Genomic DNA, 27,846 nt, shown 5'->3' with positions numbered 1-27,846 from the left:
CTCTACCTGTCACCTGGAGAGACATATGATCAATCAGATTTTGATGCTCTCATTGAACAGTTGCTGTCTCCCTTTCTAATCCTAGGGGCTTTAATGGACATCATTCCCTCTGTGAACTGCTGGTATTCATAGGAGAGGTCGCTCTGTAGAGCGTATGCTCTCTGATCACAATCTTTCTCTTTTCAATATTGGTTCTTCTTATTTCCATGTGCCTAGTCAGTTTTTTATGGCTATTGATCTCTTAATTTGCTCCCCTTCATAATTTACCCATTTTTCATGGAGGGTTGACAATAATCCACGAGGCAGTGATCATTTTCCTATACTTTTGAGAGAGACTGGTCGTGGTCGATGTCACCCAACCCACCTTCTCCCAGTGGAAGCTGATCAGACAGACTGATCCACTTTCACTGCTTTCACAGCATTTGATCCTGCGATTGTCTGTCAGCCATCAATAGACGACTGTGTGGCAGCAGTAACTGACTGTATTATACAAGCAGCTGCTCAATGTATTCCTAAAACCTTGACACATTTTCCATTATATTCTCATTCGTGGTGGAATCCTGCCTACCACATGGCATGGAAGGCTCAAAAATGGGCCTGGGATACTTTCCATAGATATTTCACACTTTCAAATCACATCGCTTTCCAGTTGGACTGTGCACATGCTAGGTGGGTAAGACGTCAAAGCCAGAAGGAATCTTGGATTAAGTTCACAACTGGCATATCTTCTACCACCAGTTCCAAAGTCAAATGGGACAGGGTTCGAAAGGTCAGGGGCACTACACTTCTGTCCCCCTCTTGATTTTACTCTCTGATGGCCAAGAGGTAGCTGATATCCAGAGCATTGCTGGTACTCTAGGTGAAAGCTTTTGCCAGGTATCTAGCGCTTCTGCTTGTTCCTCCACCTTCTTGGCCATCAAGACTTGGGCAGAGTGTTCACCTATTTCCTTTCAAACTGACTGTCTCTATGACTATAATCGTCCCTTTACACTGGTGGAACTCAAACTGGCCCTTCATTGGTCTGGCAGAACATCAGTTGGACCTGATGATATAAACTATGACATGCTGCACCATTTATCTTCTGCTTGTCTTGATATTCTTCTAATTGTTTTTAACTGGATCTGGCAGGAGAATGTTTTTCCTAATGCTTGGTGCCAGGCTATTATCTTACCTTTCTCTAAGCCTCAGAAAGATCCCAAGATTCCTTCAAACTACTGTCCAATTGCTTTGACGAGCTGTCTCTGTAAGACCTTAGAGAGGATGGTTAATGCTTGTCTTGTTTGTTTACTCGAATCAAACAACCTCCTCTTACCCATCTTGTGTGGGTTCTGACGGCAGCACTCCACCATGGACCACCTGATTCGACTTGAAATGTCAATCAGAGAAGTCTTTCTCAAACGACAACATCTTTTATCAGTATTCTTTGACATTGAGAAGGCTTATGACATAACATGGCATTTTGCGAGACCTCCATATATATGGGTTACATAGCCATTTATGCATTTTTATTAAAAAAATTTGTAATGAACAGGAAATTCCAATTTCCCATACTTTTCTACAGGAACTTAGTCCCTCAGGGTTGTGTTTTGAGTGTTACACTTTTCAGTATGAAGATTAATGCCATCACTGAACAACTCCCTCTCACTGTTGCAAACTAGCTCTATGTTGACGACTTTCACATCTCATGTCAGTTGTCAAACATGAGATATATTGAGAGCAACTACAAACTGCCCTTGATCATGTACTGAAGTAGACCACGGCAAACGGCTTTAATTTCTCTCTCTCTAAAACTGTTTTCACTTTTGCTGCCAACGGGGTATTCATCCTGATCCTGAACTCCATATTGGTGTAATTTTGCTGCCTGTGGTCCCTGAGACCAAGTTTTTGGGGCTTATCTTTGACTGTAAGCTGACCTTTATACCACACATTAAGCAGCTATGGGTCAAAACACAAGAGCACTGAAAATCCTCTGTGTCCTCTCTATCACCAATGAAGGAGCTGATTGATGTTCTGTGTTAAAGGTATATCGTGCTCTTATTTGATCGAAACTCGATTATGGATCACTAGTCTATGGCTCTGCCAGACCTTCAGCCTTAAAGATGCTGGACCCCATTCATCATCAAGGACTTCAACTCTGCACTGTGGTTTTCTGCACTTCCCCAGTTTAGAGCTTATATGTGGAATTTCACGAACCTTCTCTGCACCTTCGTCGTTTGCAACTGTCTTTACTGTATTCTTTGAAACTTCCTTCCTTACCAAAGCATCCCACCTGGGGTTGTGTTTTCCTTCTTTGGTGGGCCATACTTTTTCAGAACAGATGATCTGCCATTGCTCCTTTTGGCCTTCTCGTCCGGGCGCAATTGGAGGAATTGGATCTGTCCTTGGATAACATTGAAGTATCCACTGGTCAGCCCATCCCACCATACCTAATAACAGTACCCAAATGTTACCTTTCTTTAAGTCATCTGAGAAAAGCAGATACTCCCAATTGGAAGTACCATCTTTTATTTACTGAACATCTTTCAAACAATCTTTCAATTTCAATTTATACGGATAGTTCCAAATCAGGTGACTCTGTGAGCTCTGTCATGGTTTGTTGTGGTTTGGTGGTTGTGGGTAGAATCCCCTCTACAGCTTCTGTGTTCATTGCTAAACTGTATGCCATATCTCTTGTCCTGGATCATATTGAAGCTAAGCAGTACAACTCCAACTGCACTATTTATACTGACTCGCTTAGTTCACTACTGGCCCTGGAATCGCTTCACGTTGGTTCACACCCTGTTCTCGCCAATATTGAAAACCGACTGGCCCATTTCTCATTAATATCTACTTCTATCCAGTTTTTATGGACACCAGGCCATGCTGGTATTCACGGGAACGAGCTTGCAGACACGGCAGCTAAATTTATCTGCTTTGGCACTATCACCACTGTGCCTATTCCATACATGGACTATGGTCTTGTATTCAAGGCTCGGCTCCATACCAGCTGGCAGTCCACTTGGAGTAAGCAACTCAACAACAAGCTTTTTCAAATAAAACCCTATATTGGACTTTGGCCGTCTAGCTTCCGTAAGGTTCAGAAGGAGGAAGTTGTTCTAACTAGACTACACATTGGTCACAGTTTTTTGACTCATCATTTTCTATTATATGGAACTGATGCACCAATGTGTAGTTTGTGTAACACTCAAATCACTGTAAGCCACATTTTACTTTCTTGCCATTGTTATGACTCTCAACAACGGCACTATTTCAAACATGTTCTGACCCAGGGTTTGTCTGTAACATTAGACAGTGTTATAGGTGATGCTGACACTATCCACCTTGATAGTTTTTAGTTTTTTAAAGGCTATTAATCTTTTTAATGTCATTTAAGTGTTTTAAATTTATACTTTAAACCTTTTTAATGTGGTTCCCTTTTAAGAATCACAATCTCTCTAGTTCGATTTGAAATTAGAAAATGGCCTTAACTCTAAATAACTCAACACCAGGACTGGAAAGGCCAACTTCAGGTGACTAATGCTGCTGTTTGAATTATCCATTTGAACAACCTTTAGTCATCCTGGTGAGTTATAATTAAAATTTTGCTACAAGTCTTTTAAAACTTTTATTACCTTTTTGAAAATGGCCATAATGACACATAACCCAGAACCAGGACTGGAAAGGCCAACTTCAGGTGACTGATGGTGGTTCTGTTAGTCTTCCTGGAGGGTTATGATAATTACCATTATGCTACAGAAAGTCTTTTACAACTTCTCTTACTGTGGTTTCTCTTAACATTGTAAACTGGATGTCAGCATTGGGTTTATGCTATTTATGTTTTTAAATGCTGTTTTGAATAATCAGTGATGTCGAGAAAACCCACTTGTAGAGAAAAATATATATGTAAAAATGGCTCCTTTGGGTTAAGAAAATGTTTTACCTAGAGGAGTGAACAGTGTTTTGACCTTCTTCGGTCATCTTGAGGTTCACAAAGAAAAAAGAGGTAACTGACCGGAAGCTGACCACATGTTTGAAAGGGGTTGTGTAACTGAGTGTTGGAATGTAGGGGAGTGCTTAGATGTTTTGAATATATAATTGTACATTATTTATTTTATGATAATAATTTATATTATTCTTTAATATAGATATAAAGGTGTTCCTTTGTATTGGTTTATTTTTGGGCTTGACTTGTTGTATAAGTAAGGCTTTAATGTTGCATTTGTTTATGTTTGTTTTCTGTGGTAATGTTGTGTTGATTTGATTTGCAATGTTTGAAAACGTGTGAAGGTGACTTTTTATGTTCTTTGAATCTGGTTTCCATTTTTATACTTGTTACTCGAACCAAACAATCTGTTTTTTATATTGTATTTTATAAATAATGTTGGTGTAGTGTTTGTCAGTAGTTTTTACATAGTATAGACCTCACTTTTGTGCCTGGTTTTTGAATAAATGTGGTATTAACTGGAATGTCATATTTTGTTATTAGTTTTTGCCAAATGTTGGTTATTTTTCTGCTGATGTTGGGAATATATGATATGCAGCAGTATATGGTTTTGTGATTTTTTAATTCATGGGATATGTTTACTCTTGTTAGTTGATTTTGCTTTCTGTCTAGGTGTGTGCGTATAATGTTTTCTACGGTTTGTGGAGGAAACTTATTGATGTTGATGAAGTATTGTTTTATTTTTTCTAATTCATCGTTAATTTTATCTGGTGAACATAGTTTTATGGCTGTGTTTAATTGGTTTCTTAATATGTTGAGTTTTTGTTTTGTTTCATGTGCTGAGTCCCAAGGAATATATAGTGCAGTATGGGTGATTTTACGATGGATTTCTGTTTTAAATTGTGTATCAGTTCTTGTAATTTTGAGGTTGAGAAATGATATTTGATTGCTTTCTTCCTCTTCACATGTGAAGCTAGTGTTGAGATGTATAGAGTTAATGTGATTGAAAAAATTAAGTGTGTTCTGTAGATTTGAATCCTGCAACCATGTCATCATCATATCTGTACCAGTATAGTGGTGGATGTGATGCTATGTTTATGTTTCAACTTGTGTCATAAAAATATTGGCTAGAACTGGTGATACTGGATTGCCCATGCGTAGGCCATTTGTTTGTATATAGTTGTGACAAACTTCATCGTGGTGAATTCTATGAGGGTTGCTAATTGGTTGCTGGGAATGTCTATAGGCGGGTCAACTTCTGGTCAGTTACCTCTTTCTTTCTTTGTGAACTTGACGATGACTGAAGAAGGTCGAAACATTGTTCTCCCCTTTACGTAAAATATTTTCTCAACCCAAACAAGCCATTTTTACATATATAAATGCTGTTTTGTTTTAACTTCATTTCCTTTTGTGAATTTTACTACATTTACTTTACTTTTACCTTTTTACCAGATGTTTGGCAAGTTCTTATTACAATTTTGCTTCATGTCCTTTAAAACTTTTATTACTTTACCATCTGAAAATGGCCATAATGACACATAACCTGGAACCAGGACTGTAAAGGCCAACTTCAGGTGACTGACGGTGGTTCTTGTACTTATCTGTTAGTCTTTTTGGCAGGTTATATTAATTATTATTATGCTACAGAAAGTCTTTTACAACTTCTCTTACTGTGGTTTCTCTCTTAACATTGTAGACCAGATGTCAACATTGGTTTTATGCTATTTATGTTTTTTAATGCTGTTTTGTTTTACCTTCATTTCCTTTTATGAATTTTACTACACTTACCTTATTTTTACCTTTTTACCAGATGTTTGACACAGTTAGCCTAGCTGCTTTGTGCCATAAAACACTAAATCAACCCAACCAAATACTACTAGCAACATCTAATTTGTTGATCTCTTTGAGTAATTTGTTTTTGTCATTCTTAACTACGTGCCTTATTCTAATTTTTGTCAGTATAGGACTTGATTACATGTCTGGGTAAATAAAGAGGAATTATAAGTTAGATATTCATTGTTAATGTATTTCTCGGTAATTTTAGTCAGTTTGCATGTTTGTTATTATTGGATACTTTGTGGACTAGATAAATTAACATGGTTTGTCCATTAGATATTTATAAAAACTTTGATAACTTGGTACATTTCCATTTGAGGGTTTCTTTATTCTGACCTCAGTCATGCTTGGACTTCTCTTTGTCTTCAAGGAATGGTTTGGCCAATTCACAAGTCCCTCACTTCACCTCACAATTTTTCCAGTTTGAGATGTTCTGTTTCTTTGAGAGTGTGGGCTGCTTTGGAAACTCTCATTCCCATTGGTCAGGCTCCACCTAGTCTGATTTACATCTGTTCCTGAACTCATCTTTAAAAGATTTTTGGGCTCTAGTGAATCAAGAAGTCTTTTCTCTGTACACAATTCTGGAGCCTGTGGTTGTTCATTGAGTTTTGTGTCACTTTCTCTTCTCTGTGTGTGTGGTTATGTTACATTCCAACATCTTCCTAATGGTCACTTATATTATGGAGCCAGGGGTGCCAGTTCCAGTTCTTTTTGCATTCAGATCTTGGATCTTCTTTTTGGGCCTGCATTCATGACATTGTGGTCTTTACTTGCAATTTTTCTAGCTCCATGATTCTGGTAGTGGATCAGTTATCTCCTCCCAAAAAGGTTCTCCTTACAGAGTGGTCCCTCGAACCAAAGGTTTTAGGTGGGTATGTTCTAAGCTAGAAACACCCTTATATGCCTTCACTACTCACTAAAACACTGCAGTTCCCTTTAGTCTCTCATTTCTCATCCTCTAACTGTGGTGATGGTTGCATTCTGTCAAGATTGGAGAGGTCTTCACATCTATGCTTACTCTCATATTCAACTCCTCTTCAGAGTTTTATCCTTATTCCAAACTACTACATAATTTATCATACTGAAACCTTTATCTTTGCTGGCACAGTTTTCATTTCCACAGTTATAACATTTACATGTACATTCTTCCATACCCTTACCTCTGTCTCAGTTCATATTCTGTCAATCTCAGTAGGATATTGTTTATCCAAATGTTACCACACTTCACACTTGGCTTTTGTCAGTTCCACTGTCTCAGCTCAGAGACTGACTCCATGTGTTGCACTTTTTGTTTCCAATCCATTAGATCTTCTTCCATGCCCATTTACTATAGCTTGTGGTATATCTTCCACCTCTGGTCTCTTCAACATGATTTCCATCTTTTCCATCCTTCCATTATTCATTTGGTTATTAGACATAGGCTTATCCACTTCAACTGTGTTTGGCTATGAGACAGCCTTGTTGAATATCTTCTGTTTTTCTGGGTTTCGTCTTGTTTTTCTTTTCCTGTGATTTTTGTCATTTTTCTGCTTCTTTCAAGACCTGCATCTTTCACATTTCTTGATTGGTTTAATTGGAATCTCAGTGTGATCCTTTGTGCCTTTCCCATCCTCCCTTTGAACATTTATCTTAATGTTTCATCTATTCTCTCTTTCTCAAGACTTATTTACTTCTCCTCCTTGGTTGTGGACACCGAGGACCAGATATTTTTGCTTTTAATGTTACTCATTTCCTCTACCCATTTTTTTATGTCATACTGTATCCCAGCCTGTTCTCCCCTCCCCCAACCTATGCTGCCTGTGAAAGTTGTTTGGCTTTCATATTCACTTCTTTAATTTCCATCCCCTTTGGTACTCCCTTTCCAATCCTGATCAGTATTCTTTGTCTTGTTTACTCCTTATGGGTGTATGCGAGATATCCTGCCTGTGTTTGTTGTTCAAGTTCCCGACTTTTCTTCACTGGAATTCATTTCTTGTGATCTGTCCTCTGTTGTGTTAATTGGTTGGGTTTATCAAGTCTTTAGGTTGGTGGATTTAGACTTATCCATGGAAAATCACTATTTGCACAATGTTTCTACCTATAATATTTGTTATATCACAATATATTTGGTTTCTTGCCTTTGCTGTCCATTGTAGGAGATCATCCAGAAGAGAATGGGGACTAATCTCATAACCTTTGTTGTCCATTATGTGCATGATCTGACTGTAACTTCCTCTGTTAGTTATTGTCTCCCTCTCATGGCATTTGTTTTTATTTTCAGGAACCCTAATTTTAACCATTTCTCTAGAAATCCCATTTTGTGACAGGTGTTGCCTGGTCAGCTGTGTTATTTTTAGACCCACACTATTTACTGATTGTGCTATAACATTCACTGTAGGGAGTGTTTCTGCAGAACCACTGGTAACATACTCAATGTTGTACATAAACACATTTGTAAATATTGGTAAGTTTCACTCTGTGAACTTCATGAGTGAAGCAGAAGGGGTTTTCTGCTGATCCTTTCATTGAATAAACTGGGGTCAGTTTGTTTTTCAAAATGAGGAATCATAAAGACTCATTGCACTTTCTTCAATGTGATGTTCCTTTGTATACCCTCACCACATTTATTCCACCTTTTTTTTCCTGGAGTTTTTACCAGTTTTCAGTCACTGGGGTGGTGAACCATGGAGGCTTCCTTCTAGGTTAGTTTTGCGAATTTAATTTACCATGTACACTCAAGATTATCCACTCAATGAGAAGAGACAAAGCTGGTTTCCTTTTTCTATTTCTCCTGTATGCTTTATCCCAGATGGACAAAAGAGAAGGAAAAGGTTAAAGTAGGCCCAGCCTACACGGAATCTTCCTTGTAATACCAGGCTTCTGATGATACTTCTCTGTTCCCATGATTGTGTGCAGTAGAGACCCATCTTTTTGGTAATTCTGGTTGCAGGATATTCTTTCTTTACTTCTGCAGTTGGGTTTGGGGAACTTAATTTGCCTAATAATGTTCGTTACAGGATGTATGTACACTTTTTTATGGTTGAGGGGTTGTTTTTTGTTATTCTCATAATTTTGAAACAGGATGTTTCTTTTCTGAATTTAGGGTTGAGGGATTTAGGATTTCTGCCACAGTACAGATTATAGATCATTCATCATACTTATAGTTGAGTTGAGGCAGTGCATTACCTTGTAATGCTGAGTTTTGTTTGACATGTTTCTTGATTCTTAGGTCATTTAAAGAGTTTGTCTAGTTTTGGCCCCAAAGCTAACTTTTTCTTTGTAATTCAGGTTGTTTGATGAATGACACTGTTTAGCTATGGTTGGGATTGATGAGTATATATATATATATATATTTAATCATGGTCCACATACCCTAGCCACTATGTTAATGTTGCAGTATATTACATTGTCTTACAATTTATTTTATTTTTTATCCCCAACCTCATAATGCTGTGGATGAGTCATGGGAACTTTGTTCAGTTGAGGTTGTGAATGTAGAAAGATAATTGTGTTTATAATGTACTTTGTTTTCATTCTGGAGCAAACCCGTTCATTCTAGGTAGTCTCATTCTACTTGCTTTCATTGTTGTGTGCCTAAACCAGTCCTTCTACCTTTTCAGTGTAGGATTAGTGTGAGTGGAGGTAAGATCATATTAGAAATTAATGTTTTCTTACACTGAAAATGTATTACCAATAGGTTCTTACCTCCTCTAACATACTTCCAACCCTCGCTAGCAAACTCGTACTAAGATCTGTTGTAATTCAGTAACAAAAAAACTAATGCAAAAAAGAACATTGTTGAAGCTAGTGAATGACAAAGAAACACATTCATAAATGGTAGCCATGTGCACAAAAAACATATTTAAAACAGTGCTGTGCCAACTGAGAATGTAAGGATTGAGCGGGAATAGCAGAACGAGGTAGTTGTGCCAATATAAGTGGCACAGTACTATTGGCAGAGAGTTATCACATGAGGGTAAAAATTTACTAATGATGCTTATTGTGCAGTGAGAAGATTGAGATCGTTTAGTGTGAGTAAGTGCCTATTGGAAATACATTTTCAGTGTAAGAAAATGTTAACTTTCAAACTTTCATAAAATTGAATTTTCTGTATTAGAAATCTCATGTCAAAGAGAATTATTTCAGATTGAAGTTAATTGTTCATAAGGTGTAAATGTCACTCACATACTCTTGCTGTCTGTAAGTAAAGACTTGACAATCCATTAGTTTATTTTTGAACTGAGAATTCATGAAAATATGGAGGTGCCAGAGCTGTAAGTTTGTATTGAAGAAGCACATTGTTTATAAAGAATCATTTTTATCACTTTCAATTAGTGTAATAGTTATAGAGTTACTCACGTGAGCAGCTGAATTTACAGTGTGGTAAGACTAATATTGGTTATAGTTTGTGCAGTAGTGTAGTCCAACTAGTATCATTTGTAGTGTTAAACAGTGTGATAAGGCTAATACCATTTGTAGTGTAAACTATAGTGTAGTAAAACTAGTATCATTTGTAGTGTTAAACAGTGTGGTAAGGCTAGTACCATTTGTAGTGTAAACTATAGTGTAGTAAAACTAGTATCATTTGTAGTGTTAAACAGTGTGATAAGGCTAATACCATTTGTAGTGTAAACTATAGTGTAGTAAAACTAGTATCATTTGTAGTGTTAAACAGTGTGGTAAGGCTAGTACCATTTGCAGTGTAAACTGTAGTGTAGTAAAACTAGTATCATTTGTAGTGTTAAACAGTGTAGTAAAACTAGTATCATTTGTAGTGTTAAACAGTGTAGTAAAACTAGTATCATTTGTCTTGTACAACAGAATGGAAAGACTAACATTGTTCTATTTGTTGTTTGCCCATTATTTGTCATTATGGTTATCGGTATGGAGTGCAATGTGAAACCTGTCATGATAATTGTCGGAGAGAAATGAGTATCTGTAAACTTGGTATCTTCGTGTAGTGGGTCGTGTCAAATTAAATTTTTTTTGTTTGAAGCTTTAATACGTATTAAATTTATTAATAATTTGTTGAAATTGTCTGTGTGGTGAAGATTAATGCTCAGTAGATTCATTAGACCTTTAAGTAGGCACATTATGGTTTAACCAGTAGACAAGCTTATAAGAAATCTCCATTAAATAAGAACATGTGAAGAAAAACAAATGTATTCTTTCTTTTTGTATTGGTAAACAATTATCAGTTACACCTACACCATTACTAACATGATAAAGTGTTTAGTTATCCTTGAGGAATTTTTACTTGAATGTAGAGGGTAACACATTTTTTTAAAACTAGACTTATTTTCTAATACTGTTTCTTTACTTAGTCGATCCCAGTCTCCACTAGTTACAGGAACTTCACCTCGGAGGTTTACCTTTACACCTCCTGGCCGATCTTATTGGACACAGGCCACTCCCAGATCCTTTGTACATAATGAAAGCCTACATGAACTGATTGAGCCTTTGGCTCCAGACATTTGCTTGGAACATGTCTGGTCTGAGCCAGAGAGGTAAATAACATTATGTGGAAGTAAGGAAGCCCAATAAGGCTAACCTATTGAATTTTACATTTTAAACTTTGGTGATACTTACATGAAAACCATGTAAGTTGTAAAGAAGTAGAACAAGGATGAATGTAGTGATAATGACTTATGAAATGATTTGATGTATGTATTTGACTGTTAAACATGAATATGTTATTGTTTATCATCAAAATTCAAATATTATGAACTAATAGATGTAAACTATGATCATAGTGTAAGAATTCATGAGCAAATGTATATTTATATATATTAAGGATTTTATTAACTTGTTTAAGGAATATATGAAAACAAACATTTCTGATTATTACTTTAAATTTAATTTTGAAATGTTTTCATCTTGTAAGATAAGACGTAAAGTAACAAATAAGATGTATCTGTAAAATTTGAAAGGTGTTGATCTAATGAGGAATTTGGTAACAAGTTCAGAAATATCTGTAAAATTGTGATTTGTTAATTGACCAAGACACACACTGTGTGTTTTTTTGTTTTTGTTTTTTTAGTTGTCGATCAGGAAGGAAAGCTTCAAAGGTGTTCTTCACAACAGACGTTACTGGTCAATGCTTTTTGTGTCTTAAACTTTCAGATATGAACCAGCTGAGGTTAGAATACAGAAATCATAATATTAATTTTCGAGTGAGGTGATGAATAAATAAAAAGAGTACAAGTGCACAATGTATAATAAATACATTTTACATAAATAAATCTGTCATCACTGTTTAATGTGAAGGAAAACTTTATCATTCTGTGTGATATAATTAATAGTTATTGTTATGTTTTGTGTGTAAGAAAAAGTTAAACTGGGATTTAATATTTATTTGAATCATTATGAACTTATTTTTATTTGTTTGTATGATGTAGTATCACATGTTTTGTATTTTTGTGTAATAACTTGTTCATATAAGCAATGTAACATGTGATATGTGTGCAGTAGTTTATTACGTGTGTGATATAATGGAGCAGATTCTTGTTGGTATTATAGTGTATGTATAATCATTTATTGTTTTGTTTTTCTATGACAAGGCTGATAAAGTTTGAAGAAAGCAATGATCGTTCTCAACTCATATTTGGTTCAACAAAGACTATCTTAGCTCAAGATGCTGAAAACCTATCATCCTTGAAAATGATGTTAACATTAGATGTTAGCAATAGCCTGACCTTATATACAGGAATTCACAAGGTGAAAACATTGTATATTTTTGAATCTGTATGAATATAATGTACAAGTAAGATACTTCTAAATACTATCAAATTATCATGTTTGTAATTAAATATTTTGAAAGTGGCATTAGGTAGCAAGCCTTAGAAAATCTAAAGCCTGAACTGCTGTATCTGGACATATAAGTTCATATAAACAGATGCTTAATCTATAACATATATAGATAACTAACCAGAAATATCTGTAATAGTATCTGATATTTTCTTCATGAAGGATGATATTGTGTCTCGAAAGGTGACCTGTTTGTTGTTGTTGTTAGGTCTTAAAAAATGATCGACTTCTTGCTTTTGGTCTCAAAAGGTGATCAAATCCTTTGGTTTATTTGTAAAAGAAAATTGTAGGATTATTAAACAAATTTGAGTCACTTGGATATAATTTAATTTCTAACTAAATTTGAAACTAATTGTAGAATATCATTTTAATCACTGTTCTCAACAAACAAAGTATTTGTTTGGGGATATGCTAATAAATTAATTTTTTGTCAAGATTTGTAAGGTTCACATTCCCAGCATCCCAGGACCCCTCAGCATGTTGCTTGGTGGAGGAGGAAGTCGTCGAAGCTCTGGTATTCCAAGTACTCCCAGGAGAAGCAGTCTTGTGACTTCTAGTAGACCACCAAGTGCAATGGATGCTCACTTTGATGCAGAGGTTATTTCTCTTCATATGTTTATATAACACTTATAATAATTTACATAAAATGGCAAAATGCTATTGAACTCTCTCAACATGGGCTTGGTAATTTTGACTGACCTTGTAACCACCAGGTAATCATTTTAATGTGCTAGGTGTATCTTTAGAAAATTTGGGAAGCTTTTATTAAACATTACTATCTTGCACACAAATAAATTTTTTTCTTCAATTTGGTATTTTTACTAAATACCAAATATAAAGGTTTTTTATTTGTTATGTATTATAATTTATCTTGGATGAGTCTCTGGTTTATTATGTTAAGTACATTACACATTATGATTTCAAACAACTGTAAATTTGAATTTTTATTTAGAAAATTGAATATCAGTCAAATTTATGATATTTGCCAACAAGATTGATACACACAATTTTCTTTCTATATTTTAATATACAAACAACAAAACAATTTATAATAACAGTTATTATAAATAATTTATATGCAAAAGTTTTATAGACTTACAGATAATCATGAGTCTTTTATCAATCGTGGAGAGTGAAGTAATTCTACGTTGATACGCATGTACACTTGTTTAGAATGCTAGCTAATTCTGTTTTTGTTTAGTCTCATGTAAGTTTCTCACAGTTGAAGTTATACAATGTAATGTCTTTGAAGAAATACTAATGTTCAAAGTTAATTTGCTGAAGTAGAATGGTTCACGATTTATAATATACTGACTGTAGTAGCCCAGGAATGTTATACTGTCTCTTCACATATCGATTTATAATCTTTAGGCAAAGTTCTCAAAGGTGCATTAGGTACAGTGTAAAACATATATTGTTGATTCCTACACATGAGTACCATCTACAGATATATATTACATGCATTTTTAGATATATATTAAACTGAAACAAATATAGATATTAAAATAAATGTATAACAGTATATCCTTTATACTTCCCTCCTCATAGAATTAAAAATTGGGATTAGACAATTTTTAACTAAGATATATACATTGATAACAATACACTGTCAAAGAATTATAACTACATAACAAAATCAATACAGATAACTTTATGATCATAAATTTGCATAACTCGTGAAAGCACTTAACACAATCAATAATCAGGTGACTGAAGGGTTTTTTGAAAATGGATGGATTTCAAAGGAGCAGTGGGAATTTTATGGTTAAGTTTTCCACCCAGTTGACAGGTGTGAGAAGTTTTACAAAACTGAGAAACATCTTGTTTGATTTTTGGCTAAAAGAAATGTTCCATAATTTTGTTTACATGTCTTGTTGACACCTAAATAATCTCCCATGGAAAGCTCATGGGGAAACTTTCAATATTTCAGAACAATACACTTTTGGAACAACAGTTTGATAAACTACAACCTATTCCTCTGAAGCTGGTAAATTTGGTAGCTTTTTGAAAAAGTAACCATTTGGAACTTTCTCCAGTTCATTTTTGAGAGTGCATATTTAAATAGTGAAAGAGAACTATGGATCCTTTTCTTGTTTGGTGATCAGTATCCTTTTTGCAAACAGAACTACACCAGGTGAACCAGATCCCTCACATTCATTATTGTCACTCACCAAAGAATTGTCAGTAGGACAGTTATCCATAAGATCCCTGTTGGATCCAAAAATATCTTAGACAAATCTATAATGTCCTTTGAACAGGTATCTATCACCACTTTATGATTTCATTTCTTAGCCTGAGATTGATTCACTGGACATGAGGGAAATACGTCTGTATTCTCCTTAATAACAACATCCATAGATGAAATAGTGATAGGCTTGCTAACTATTTTGGGTTCAGCAATGTCTTTTCCCTCAGCTAATTTGTTTCCTAACAATCATAATACTCTTTTAATTGACAGAGTAGGTCTTTTCTCATCCAAAACTGATTCCTAAACTTGGTCTGATGTTAAATGAATGTCAAGAACAGGAACATTAACCAATTCACCCTGAGTTGTAACAGACTCAGTAGTAGAAACCAAATTTAAAGGCAGCATACCTTCTTACAATAATCTTTGGGCCACCCCAATACCATGACTTAAAATTCATGTGGATATGGGATTAGCAGTGCCAAAGACACAAAAGATCAAAATAATTTCCTTACTATATCATCCATTTTATCAGAGGCCAAATCAACAATACTAAGTGATCTGGTGAAATTACATTCATATATGGACACGAGGGTATTTCGTCCTTTTCTTTATTTTTTTTCAAGTACTGACAGTCGTAGATAACATGAACAGATTTTTCTACAGAAATTGCAGATAGACCTTGATGATTCTGAGGAAGTTTTATCATGTCTGTAATAAGATTTTAAACTAGAAAAGCTGGAATTTTTAGAAGAATCATCAACATCAGTGGATTAAACAGGTACAGGTTTTTGCTGAGTTTGAAAGAATTTATTTTTATAAAAAGTGGTTTTATGTGTTAGTGTAATCTTTAGAAAGAGCAACTGCTTCTTGTAGTGTTTCAATTTTTTTTTCATCCCAGTAAGTTTTGAGGTTGTCACTTGTTTGACATAATTGTATTAATTTGTCCAAACTGTTGCCAATACGTGTAGAATTATGCCATTGATCTAAGTAAACTTCATTTTTCTTGGGCGAATTCCATGTAAGTTTAACTATCTTGCTTGTTAAAAGCCTCTGATATGAACTTTTATGCTTTGATAACAACTGCTTTGTCATAATCCTTACAATGTTCTAGAAAGAGAGCAGCAAGCTTCTTGTGCTTTACCAGTTAAAACACTGTAATAATAATAATGACCATTAATCAGTGGGCTATTCCATGGTTCTCAAATTGTTGGAAATATTTATCAACTTCATTTTTATTAAATGGTGGTACTATAATATGTCAATTGAATTCAGAATTGTCATTTTGCCTGCGTTGACCAGAATTGAATTGAATTTTCATTTCCTTTTTGGCTTTGATACAGACTTGTTTGAGTTGTTTACTTTGATACAGGCTTGTTTGAGTTGTTTACTTTGATACAGGCTTGTTTGAGTTGTTTACTTTTTCTTTCAGCTTCGATATTGGCTTGTTTAAGCAATTTACAGTGGAACCCCTCTAAAGCTTCCACCTTCAGGACTGAGACAAACTGTCCTGATTAGAGGGGTTCCACTGTACTTTTGTTATATAATTCTAGTAGTTGGAAGGAGGGTTATTCAAACAAACCTTAATAATCATACAGGACAATATCTTGTTAACACTGATAAATATAAATTGAATTAAGATTTGAATTTAGAAGGAAGTTCTTGAAAGCTCAATAGGCAACAATGTAAAATATATATTATTGATTCTTATACACAAAAATCTTCTACAGATTGAGAACAAGTGGGACTTTTGAACACATATTAACAATATAAATTTCATGTATTTCTATTTCTAAATATATGTTAAACTAAAACAAACTCAGATATTAAAATAAATGTATAACAGTAAATCCATTACAGTTTGAATACATGGAGTTTGTATTAAAGTCCGAGTACAGGTTGATGTTCGTGTTAAAAATACTTTTATCTTAATCTTTCCAAATTTCATATGCACGACTTCTAAATGTTCTATGAACATAAAATGTTTTTGATTTTCATTTAAACTTTATATTTTATGGGATGTTTTCTCTGCCCTTATTTTATATGGACTCCATTGGGTTGACTGATCTTGTAACCTATTGAAAAATAAATATGAAATTAAAAATGTATCTCAGAATGGCTAGTATGGGTATTAACGCTTTTATTGATAAGGAGAAAACAACATTTTGACCTACCTAGGTCATCTTCAGGTTTTCCGAGATACATTTTTATTTCAAGTGGGTTTCTCGTCATGAAGAAACACAAAATTAATCTCAATTACCCTTTATTGTCTTTGTGATGACTGCAGGCTATAACAACAAATTATCCTAAACTATTTCTATATAATTTTGTTCTTTTATTGCTATTTGATCATGTGTAACTAATTTTTAAATTCTCATTACTTTTACCCTTTGCATCCAGGCCCAATTGGATGACTTGGGTCTGTCCTTGGATAACATTGCAGATTCCATCGTTTTCTTTTATCTGGAACTGATGCACCAGTGTGTAGTTTGTGTAACACTCAAATCACTATCAGCCATGGTCTTGTATTCAACGCCGGCTCCATGGCAGCTGGCAGTCCACTTGGGTAAGCAACTTCGACAACAAGCTTTTTCAAATAAAACCCTATATTGGACTTTGGCCGCCTAGCTTCCATTTATTTTCTTTTATCTGGAACTGATGCACCAGTGTGTAGTTTGTGTAACACTCAAATCACTATCAGCCACATTTTACTTTCTTGCCATCGTTACGATTCTTAACGACGGCAATATTTTAAACATGTTTTTTCCTAGGGTTTATCTGTAACACTGGACAGTGTTATTGGTGATGGTGACTCTGTCCACCTTTATAAAGTGTTAGTTTTTAATGGCCATTAATCTTTTCAAAGTCATTTAAGTGTTTGATATTTATTCATTACACCTTTTTAATTGTGGTTCCCTTTTCACAGTTTCATTCTCTCTAGTTCAATTTGACATTGTAAAATGGCCAGAACACTAAATAACTCAACATCAGGACTGGAAAGGCCAACTTCAGGTGACTAACGCTGCTGTTTGAACTACCTGTTAGTCGTCCTAGCGAGTTGTTGTTCCAATTTTGCTGCATGTCTTTTAAACTTTTATTACTTTACCCTTTGGTACTGGCCATAATGACACATAACCCAGAACCAGGACTGGAAAGACCAACTTTAGGTGACTGACTGTGGTTCTGGTACTTGCCTGTTAGTCTTCCTGGTGGGTTATGATCATTACCATTCTGCTGCAGGAAGTCTTTTCCAACTTCTTTTACTCTGCTTTCTCTCTTAACATTGTAAACTAGGTGTCAACATTGGTTTTATGCTTTTTCTGTTTTTAAATGATGTTTTGTTTTACCTTCATTTCCTTTTCTGTATTTTACTACATTTACTTTATTTTTACCTTTTTACCAGACATTTGGCTCAGATAGCCTAGCTGCTTTGTGCCATAAAACACAAAATCAATCAATCAATCATTACTTTTATAGTAATAAATGAAGAATGTACATGAAACAAGAAACGTAATATTTATAAGTAAACCTCTTGTGTCTTGCTGTTGGGCTGTTGATAAAAGTAAACCTTTTTTTTTTTCTTTGTAGTAATGAAACTAGGACATTAACTAATTTTTATTTCAAGTATGCAGTTAAAAACATAAAATGATATACACAAAACTGACAATTTCATGTAACTATTATAACTTAACTGGCTTTCTAACTAATGTATATGTGCCTCATAATTATTTTTATAATCATTTATAAGAATTGAATAATATTTTATTTTGTGTGTGTGTTTAGAATTTACCATAATAATGCTTCACGAAACAGTTGCCAACTCTTCAACTGAACTAGAAGTTTAGAGTTTGGGATGAAGAAAGTCACAGAAAGTTGGAGCAAGAAAAATTGCTGAGCTCCAAATTCTGTCACCAGTTTTCAAAACAGATACGTATAAAGCACGTGTAAGCAGATGTAACTAACTGTGATTGTACCTGTACAGTAAACGAATGCCATGCTGTAACTTCTAATGAAATGTTAGAATCAAACTTTTGTTGGCACAAATGAGATTGCCAAATACTGGGTTTTGCTGTCAACAAAAGTAAAATGTAACAAAATTTGATTTTGATAAAGACCAGACCAAACTCTGAACACTCATATAAAACTGTGTGTGTATGTATTCTTTGTTTTCAGTAAATATTAACAAATCACTATTCATAGTATAAAATGCAATGTAGTTGAAACTTTGAATAACACGATTTTCTGAGACAAGAATATTACAAGAAGATGGTTTAGTTATTTTTTTAAAGTTTATTACTCCTCAGATTTTGGGAATGTATGGTAATAATAGACACCATTGGCTGGCTATTATATCTTTTTCAGGTGCAGTTGTTGTCACCAGTTCTCACTCAGTTCAGTGAGGAAATGTCAGCAGTCGAGGATAGTAATCAGAGATACATTGGAGTAATTACAGGGTTAAGGGATGCTGTGGAGAACAGGGTTACCTTGGTAACAGTGTTTTACTGTAATCACTTCTTGAAAGTTAAGAAAGTTCTATAGAATAGAATAACCTTGATAGCTATAATCAGATCTTTAGGGTTAAGAGATGATGAAGAGAAAGGGGTTACAATGGTAACAATCTTTTAATTTCTTCAAGGTTATGGATTTTGTGGAGAAAAGAGTCACTTTAGTAATTGTAAGATACAAATGCTGAAATTTGTTAAATTGTTTTTAAGGAATAATTTGTATAACAAGAAAAAATGGAAGAGTAAAATTAATTGTTAAATAGAATGGGAAAATTACATCTAGAAACAAGAGTGTAAGCATAACTGAACAGGTTGTTGTATATATAATATACAACCATTAGTCAAGATGCACAACTTCTGGTATTGTAGGGAACCAAAAGTTGCAATTAATTAACTTTTAAGACCAACTTTATTATAATAGTGAAATACTTTTTCAAGATATCAACTGCTTCTTTTACTCCATTAATTAAGTTAGTGAAACTTAAAAGTAATTAAATTTTGATGCAAAGGTCACCTGAATATCACTAGGATTAGAAACATTCTGTAAACATATCATTTCTGTTGATAGCATTTAAAATTTTTGAAAATATCTAAGTCTTTTTCTTTTGTGTGTATGTTTTTGGGATTAATAGGAAACAGCAAGTGGAACTCTCTATCGTGTCTCTCTTCCACGTGTATCCATGTCCTCTATTGGTAAGATGAGTGTTAAATTTTCCATTATTTAATATATAATATCTACAAGTGATAATCATGCTTTTACTATGGAAGGGTAATATTAATGTTGTTTATTTGTTGCTAGTGGTAAAAGAATAAAAATGGGTAAAAAATAATAATGTATGGCTAACTTATTACCTAAAGAAAAATTATTCACAGTGCAATAGCATGTGATCCTGCTTTAATTTTCACCCAAGTGTAGGAAAATGTAATAACATTTTTATAGTTCATTACATTTAGGAAATGCAGGCAGTTGGTTCCTTTGTTTTTATGTGATGCTTTGTGTTTTATAATAGTCTCCAAGTGTCTGCAAGTTCTTAGGAACGTTCTTCCTCGGGATGTGTCATTACAAGTGTTTTCAAAGTGGTACACCATTCGGAATGCTCCTGGACCATGTGACATCAGTGCCTACTTTGAACTGCAGTCTTTCCTTACTTGTCTACTTGGGATGTTAGGATACAATACAGAACACCTTCATGTTGGAGGACTCATGGACAAGGACCTGTCATTTTCTCCAGTTGCTGTAAAAAAACTCAAAACTTCCAATCAAGGCTCTGGTCAAGTAAGCTATTCATTTTTTTTGCACTTACTTTATAAGAGTTGTATTTTTAGCAGAATGAGTTAATGTATTTAAAATTCAGATTAAAGTGACACTAAAATGTTTCTACAAAGTAAGTGCACTGCTGCACGTTCAAAACAGTAATCCACAACTGACAATAAAATGTCTTTTCATATGGACTGAACGATATATCTTTTGTAGGTTATATCACACACTCACATGAAACAGTTTTATCAGTTAGAGTATTGTGTGATTATTGGATGATGTAAGCATTTAACTGATCGTACGATGTTGTGCATTGTTTTATTTTTGTTAAGTACAATCTAAAGATTAAATTACTACTAGCTTTATGTGTCCATAAATTTTCATTTTTATTTTTTCATAATTCTCCAATTATGGGTTGATCAGAGTGTGCATGTCATGATCTTTTATAGAATTACTTTCAAAATTTAGTTAAACTACTTTGTTATCAATATTTATGAATCAAATTGCCATCAAAATGTAGTTAATAAATATAATTTTAATCTTATATAAGCTTTAAGTACTTAATTTGATAAGAAAATAGAAATTCTCGATCTTCCCTTTTATGAGATGTGAACATTTGTTCTTTGAGTCTCCAATTTTCTTTGATTTATTTGTCACATGTCTGAGAAGTATAGAATTTAATGAGAATTACTCATTAAAATATAAACAAAGTCAGTTTTTTTTTATAGCCTTCAACCTTGTTTGTTCACAGACTCATAATCTAGGAAATTATATTTATTTTCCACGTCTACTTGTCACATCCTTTATTTTCCACGTCCACTTGTCACATCCTTTATTTGTTATCGTAAATTGCCAATATTTCTTTCTGATGGTTTATACTATATCATTTGTAACTAATAGGAGGGCAATGTTTCAATCTATTGATTGACACACAATATCACATTGTTTTCTGAATGTCAGTTTTGTCTTCACTTTCAAAAGTTTCATATTGAGCAGGATATTTTAAGTAACTCTTTTCCTAGTTAGAAAGCCTGTCAGATAATAATAGTTATAGGACATGATTTATGATTATGATCTATTTAGTATTTTTTGTAATTGTTACAAAGTGAAACATACAAGTCCATATAGAGTTAAGATGGAGAAAATAACAGATAAGGTTTTACTGAAAACTAAGCGTTTATATTTAGGTAGGAGGAATTTTATGTTACAGAAATGTGATTTAAAAATTTTCAGATGAAGAAAAGCATTTCTAATCTTAGCATTAAAATCACATGTACTTGGAGCAGTTAAACCTCTGAATTCATACATTCACAGACAAATCTTTAACAAAATTTCTCAATTTAAAAACCTGATTTTTAGTGTACAAAAGAATTGTTATGTATACTGAAAGCTTACGAGATTTCTTGAAAATGCACAAAACATTAAAAGTTATCTTATGGAAACTCAGGTTAATTTATGTTTACACAGTGGTGAATGGTATGAAAAGGAGTCTGTAATTTGAGTGTTAAGTCTTGTAGCTCAAAAAATCTTCCATCCTTTCATGATAGCCCCTTTTTTCATAAGATTTTCTTAAGAACAAACAAGAACATTTGAACAATGGATTGTATTATATTCTAGAGAAAAACTGTCTGTTATATACTCTTCAAAAAAAAGAAACACAAAAGGCAAAATTTGAGACAAATTGTTAACAAGTTTATTCCGGGTAGTTCTGTATGACATGTGTGAAACTTTGCACATTCACTGCTGAACATCCAAAGACTGCAAAGGCGAAGTCCACGCTCACTAGGTGAAGTTTAACGTCAATAACAAGTATGCCCCCCGTGAACATCAATAACTGCTTGGCATCTCCTGCCCATGGAAGCGATGAGATGACGAATCACATCCTGTGGAATGGCTGTCCACTCAGCCTGCAAAGCTGCTGCAAGCTGAGGTAGAGTCTGCGGTTGAGGTTGTCGCAGATGTCGGTCCAATTCGTCCCAAAGATGTTTTCTTTCTTGTTTTTCATGTGTTTTCTTTCTTTTTTATAGTAAAATTAACGAAAATATAAAAAAGATGAAACATAGGTTAATTAATGTTAGACTGAGTAAAATAATAATATAGAAAAATTAAGTTTGTGGGCAGCTCATGGGCCAGATTCAATTATGTTTTAAGCACTCATTGAGGGGCAAATAAAATCACCTTATGGACTGCATCTGGCTGACTAGGTGTATGTTGTACTTGCATGCCTTAAGATAAGAGTGATCTGCTGTACAAACATGTGTATAAATTAGTGTTCATTACAGAAACTAAACTTTTTTTTTGGTATATTGGCAATATTTTAGTATGACAGTATAGGTCACTACATTTCAAATAAAAAAATTGATGTGATTAATTGTAATTTGTAACTTCCGGTCATGAAGAATTGAGACAAATGGTACAATTACAGCTATGTTATTGTAATATTGTAGGTGGCATAATGTCAATGCACTTGGTTAAAAAAGCAAGGAAAAGTAAAAGAAACAATGTGGTTTTTGGTTAAATGTGCTATGAACCAGAGAGTTGAACTCATGTGAAAGATGAGGGATAAAATCACGTATTGTTTTGCGACTAAAAGATGTTGTTTTATATGATATCTTCTTTGTCTTAATATCTTTTTTATTTGTCAACAGTTTAAAACTTCAATGACTGTTAAGGATCTTTAACGTTTCTAGAAACTAGATGAAGAAATATTAAGAGGTTTCATTTTTCACTTACAGGATTGGAATTCTCTCATTCTATCAGCTCACCATCAGGGATGTCGAGGTCAACGGGAAGTTCTAAGTTTTACAAACTCAACTGAACAAGATACCTGTGTGGGTGATGTGGAAGTAAATTATCCTCTTAGTAACAGTGGTCTACTCTTCCCATACTTACCTGTTGTTTTGTATGGCTTGCATCTTTTGTATGAGGTATGGACATGACTGTTTGTTTGTTTTTTTTATTCTGGAAAATTAGTTCAATTGGGCATTCTAAAGATTGAGGAATAACAAGAAACCTTTGTAAGATATTCCTTTTAAATTCCAGTCTCTTAATTAAGTTACTAATTTATAAGCATAATAAAGGAATGATCTAGACATAGAATAATAAAAAGGTGTTACATCAGTGATGTTGAGAAAACCCACTTGTAGAGAAAAATATACATGTAAAAACGGCTCATTTGGGTTGAGAAATTTTTTTTTCCACTGTCAGTGAGTAATATTCTAATAGAAACTGTTGCATTGTAGGATAGTTGTTATAGTACTAAAGTAATATTCCAGTGAAAACTGTCATATTGTAGGGTGTAGTTATACTAATAATGTTCCAATGGAAGCTCTTACATTTTCAGATAGTAGTTATAGTAATAAAATAATGTTCCAGTAGAAACTGTTACATTGTAGATAGTTGTTGTGGCACTAATGTTTCAGTAGAAACTGTTACATTGTAGGCAGTTGTTATGGTACTAAAGTAAGTATTGTTTAGATAGAAACTGTTACATTGTAGATAGTTGTTATGGTACTAATGTTTCAATGGAAACTTACTTTGTAAATAGTTGTTATGGTATTAAATTAAGTAATGTTTCAATGGAAATTTACATTGTAGGATAGTTGTTATAGTAATAAAACACATTTGTACTTTTGCAAATGAGAAGTTTTAATTTTTTTTTTTTCTGCAGGATTGTAAACTGAACAGTCTTCAGTGGGATTTCATTCCTAAACTTGCTGGTTTATTGTACCAGTTATCTATGTAAGTATCTAAACAGTAGTGAAAATTTGTAAACAGTTGTAATACATGGGCAGATATTTACACTGCAAAAATATAGTTGGCATTTTGTAGGAATAAACATAAAATTTCACAGCTATGAAAATCTACTAAACGTCATAAGTTTAAATGCTACTTCTTGAACCATATATTAAATCCATATTATGATACACCTTTGACCAATGTTTAGAATTAAGCACTTAATGGATACTGAATCTGGTGTGAAGTTAATACATGAAAACTTAGACAAGTGTTTCCTTCCACTTAAAAATATAATCCTTAACAGCTAGAGAGGGAAAAGTTTTAATTTGTAAGTATACTTGTAGTTTGTTTCAACTAGGAAAAAGTTTTAATTTGTAAGTATACTTGTAGTTTATGTTTCAACTAGGGAAAAGGGTCCATGTGCTTAGACAAGGTTAATAAAACAACTTCTAATTTAATATGATACATTATTATCATTTGCTTGTACTTGTGTAACTTATGAATGTGAGTATAATGTATGTGGATATATATTTACCAAAATACAGCTATATTTAATTATATGTGTACATATAAATACCTTGACCCAGTGAAGTGCAGTGGGTTTTGAATTAGCTTGTGAACTAATAAATGATCAATGTAAAATACCTCCAGAATGTGTGTGTGTGTGTATAAAACATGAAATGCGTTTACTGTCTCTGTTCAAAGAAGTCCAGCTGACAATCTTTCTTTATTTTATAATGGCATCATAAGATCTTTCCCATTTTCATTGCTTGTGAGGTAGCAAATAACAAAATCAAGTAAAACAAAACATGCAACCTCTCTGGATGTGCACAAGCTATCATGCTGTTTTAATGTAGCATGACCTTCATGTTTTTTCTAATAGGTGGTAGTGGTAGTATCATTACTCTGGAAAATAGGATACTGTTGGAAGTGCAAGGTTAGGCATGCAGAATTTGTGTCGCATGACGTGATTAAGACTAGATATGCAGAGCTCTTGTGGCATGAGATGAGAATGTAGTCACAGCACAAAGAAACAAAATAAACAAACAGTAAAATAATATTTGGGTGTTTTTTTTTGCCTAGGTAGACTGTATCTGTTTATCTTACAAACTTATGCAAGGTGCTTCCACTGGATGTTTTTGCCCAGGGATATCACACTTTACCTCTTCATATACAATTTACAGTCATTAGCCCTAGCCATATACAGAGGTTGATTCTAAATTATCTGACAATTTTTTATCAAACTATTTATTTAAGGCATTTCCTCTGGATTTTTTTAAATGTTTTTTAAGAGGGAGGATTGTTCTTGTTGCTCATAATATCCTAGACAAAGCATTTCTGCTGGACGTTTTACCCAGTGGGACAGCAACTGTTATGTTCTGGTGAGCCCCAAGACTCAACCTTTGGTGCATACTTATTTGGGCATGTTGTCAACTACATACTAGACATTACATGTTTGTCCTTGCTACTGTTTCACATCATAGAACAGTACTGAACATCTCTCTCTTGTGATATCTGCCTATTGTGTTCCACCCTGTATGACGTACTGGGTTCGTTACTAGATGAAGGGCATGTGTATTCTGGAAATAGTGCTATATCCCACAAGTGTGCCTTCATGTCTTATTATGGTAAAATAGTGCTATATCCCACAAGTGTGCCATCATGTCTTATTATGGTAACATTGTTCTTTACTGGTGGTTACTTTCAGTTTGATTTAATACTGACACATCTTTACTAGTCTTTCCACCTTTGCAACATGAGATTCTGGCTTTGGGTGGGAACAGGGTGGTACTGTTTCAGAAATTAACATTTCCTTACACTGAAATCTTATTTCCGGTAGGTACTTATCTCTACTCATTCACTTCCTATTTTTCCTCTCTAGTGATTTCTCAGTGTTTCTAATTTTTAAAAGTGAAAATTCTGCTAGAATAGTAGAGGGAGCTAGCTGTGCTGGTATAGATGGTGCAGTATGTTTGGTGGATGGTAATCACATGATCAGCACATTTTGAAATGACTAGTGCAGTGTTAGTGAAACTTTGTTTCAGTAATAATTAGAGGGCAAACCAGGATAAAGATGACTTTGGGTGAAAAGAGGTAAGTAACAGTCAGAATTACATTTTCAGTTTAAGAAAATGTTAACTTAGAATAACTTGAGCATGTGGGCTATAGGATATCTTAATTTTTGAAGGAGAATGTAGAATATACCATTATATTGTACGATGTTTTTGTTTCAGGGATCTTCGTCTACCCTTGTATTTAGACCATTACTGGAGAGATTTTCCACAGCTTATAACCTCAACAAAATTCTCTGTACAGTTGGCAGAAAGTAAGAAAGATATTAAAGGATGTTTCATAACAGTTTAAAAGAAAGAGAGCTTTATAGGATCAACAGCATCTAGACATGGTCATAATTATTTATAAAAAATATGAATTAACTTGATATCCTCTGTAACCCTATCTGTAGTGGAAAATATCTTTATGTTTTCATCCTTCATGTGCATTTCATAATTGAAGTAAGAGTAACAAAACACTTTATTTAAGCAGAAATGTTTTAAAATTAATAGCTTTTCATTTTATAACATTTATTTAGTACAATTCATAAAGAAAAACAGAAAGAATGTTCCAGTTTTCAGAAACTTTTGTGCATGTCTGAGAAGGCTTACCTGTAATAGGAACATTTATACATTTTTTATAATTTTTCTACCCATCCTAAAGTATGCATTTATGTTTACTAAGAAACTATAAACCCTCCAAAATACAATGATTCCTGTTTTGTGTGTCAAACAATTTTTTTTTCTCTTAGTGATTATATTAGTGTAGCTTTTCATTGCCAACCTAATATAATGTGGTCTGAACAATTACTAGTCAAGTTCAGTTTTGAAAATAACTAAGGCCAGTGATCAAATATGCTTGAAATAAAAAAAAAGTACTTATTTTTGCTAATACAGAATGAATTGTGGGATTTGAAGAGTAATTTGTGGTTTCTCAAGATATTGGTTACCAAGTGTTCATGTACATGTGAATAAATGATTGTAGTTAAAACCTGATATGAGCAATGTAGATATTTTTGTTGTACTTTAGTAGTTCAGATCTATTTAAAATTAAGAAGGTAGCAGTAATATCTGTCTGACAGCTATAAAAATTTCATTCTATGAAAATAAGTGGGAACACTAAGAGAGGGTTAGCGAGTACAGTAAACTAACTAAACTAAACTAAACTAAACTAACGTGGCAGGGGTTCAGTTTAGAGAGAGAGAACCAAGAGTTCTCTCTCCAACTGGGGTGTTCAGAACTTTGTAGTTCCTCTTCGTCCCCTTCGTGGATTGTTATTAGGATTAAGTGGTGGGTTTTTTTTTTTTATTATTATTATTTTAATAAATTAATTATCGTTATTATTCTTGACTTTTTGGGTGAGGAATGTCTCACTAAATGGTCTTTTGGGTGGAGGCAAAGGTAGCAGTGGAAAGAAGGAAAGGTCGGACCCGTCTCAAAAGAAAAGTTGGTAGATGTGAACATGAATGTAATTCATTCAAGTTCAGATCAAATCAAACGTCCGATTCTGGGTCTGGCAAAAGGTTGCCTGGGCTGGGATCTAGAAATCCAATGCCTGAAGATTT

General features: G+C 33.8%; 1 protein-coding gene across 2 annotated transcripts in view; it reads left to right on the top strand.

The window, feature by feature from the left end:
• shtd (anaphase promoting complex subunit 1) overlaps window positions 1-27,846 on the top strand; it is a 98,349-nt gene that overhangs the window by 16,895 nt on the left and 53,608 nt on the right. For both annotated transcript variants that reach the window (XM_076458090.1, XM_076458089.1), the window contains exons 9-18: window positions 11,062-11,244; window positions 11,778-11,876; window positions 12,298-12,454; window positions 12,980-13,141; window positions 19,092-19,217; window positions 19,867-19,927; window positions 20,245-20,510; window positions 23,228-23,419; window positions 24,163-24,233; window positions 26,465-26,556. In XM_076458090.1, coding sequence (XP_076314205.1) covers window positions 11,062-11,244; window positions 11,778-11,876; window positions 12,298-12,454; window positions 12,980-13,141; window positions 19,092-19,217; window positions 19,867-19,927; window positions 20,245-20,510; window positions 23,228-23,419; window positions 24,163-24,233; window positions 26,465-26,556 — 1,409 coding nt within the window. The remainder of the gene's footprint in view (window positions 1-11,061; window positions 11,245-11,777; window positions 11,877-12,297; window positions 12,455-12,979; window positions 13,142-19,091; window positions 19,218-19,866; window positions 19,928-20,244; window positions 20,511-23,227; window positions 23,420-24,162; window positions 24,234-26,464; window positions 26,557-27,846) is intronic.

This window comes from Tachypleus tridentatus, chromosome 9 (assembly GCF_004210375.1).
Source record: "Tachypleus tridentatus isolate NWPU-2018 chromosome 9, ASM421037v1, whole genome shotgun sequence".
Classification (NCBI taxonomy): domain Eukaryota; kingdom Metazoa; phylum Arthropoda; class Merostomata; order Xiphosura; family Limulidae; genus Tachypleus; species Tachypleus tridentatus.
Note: the sequence above shows the minus strand (reverse complement) of the source record. Positions and strands in the feature narration are given on the sequence as shown.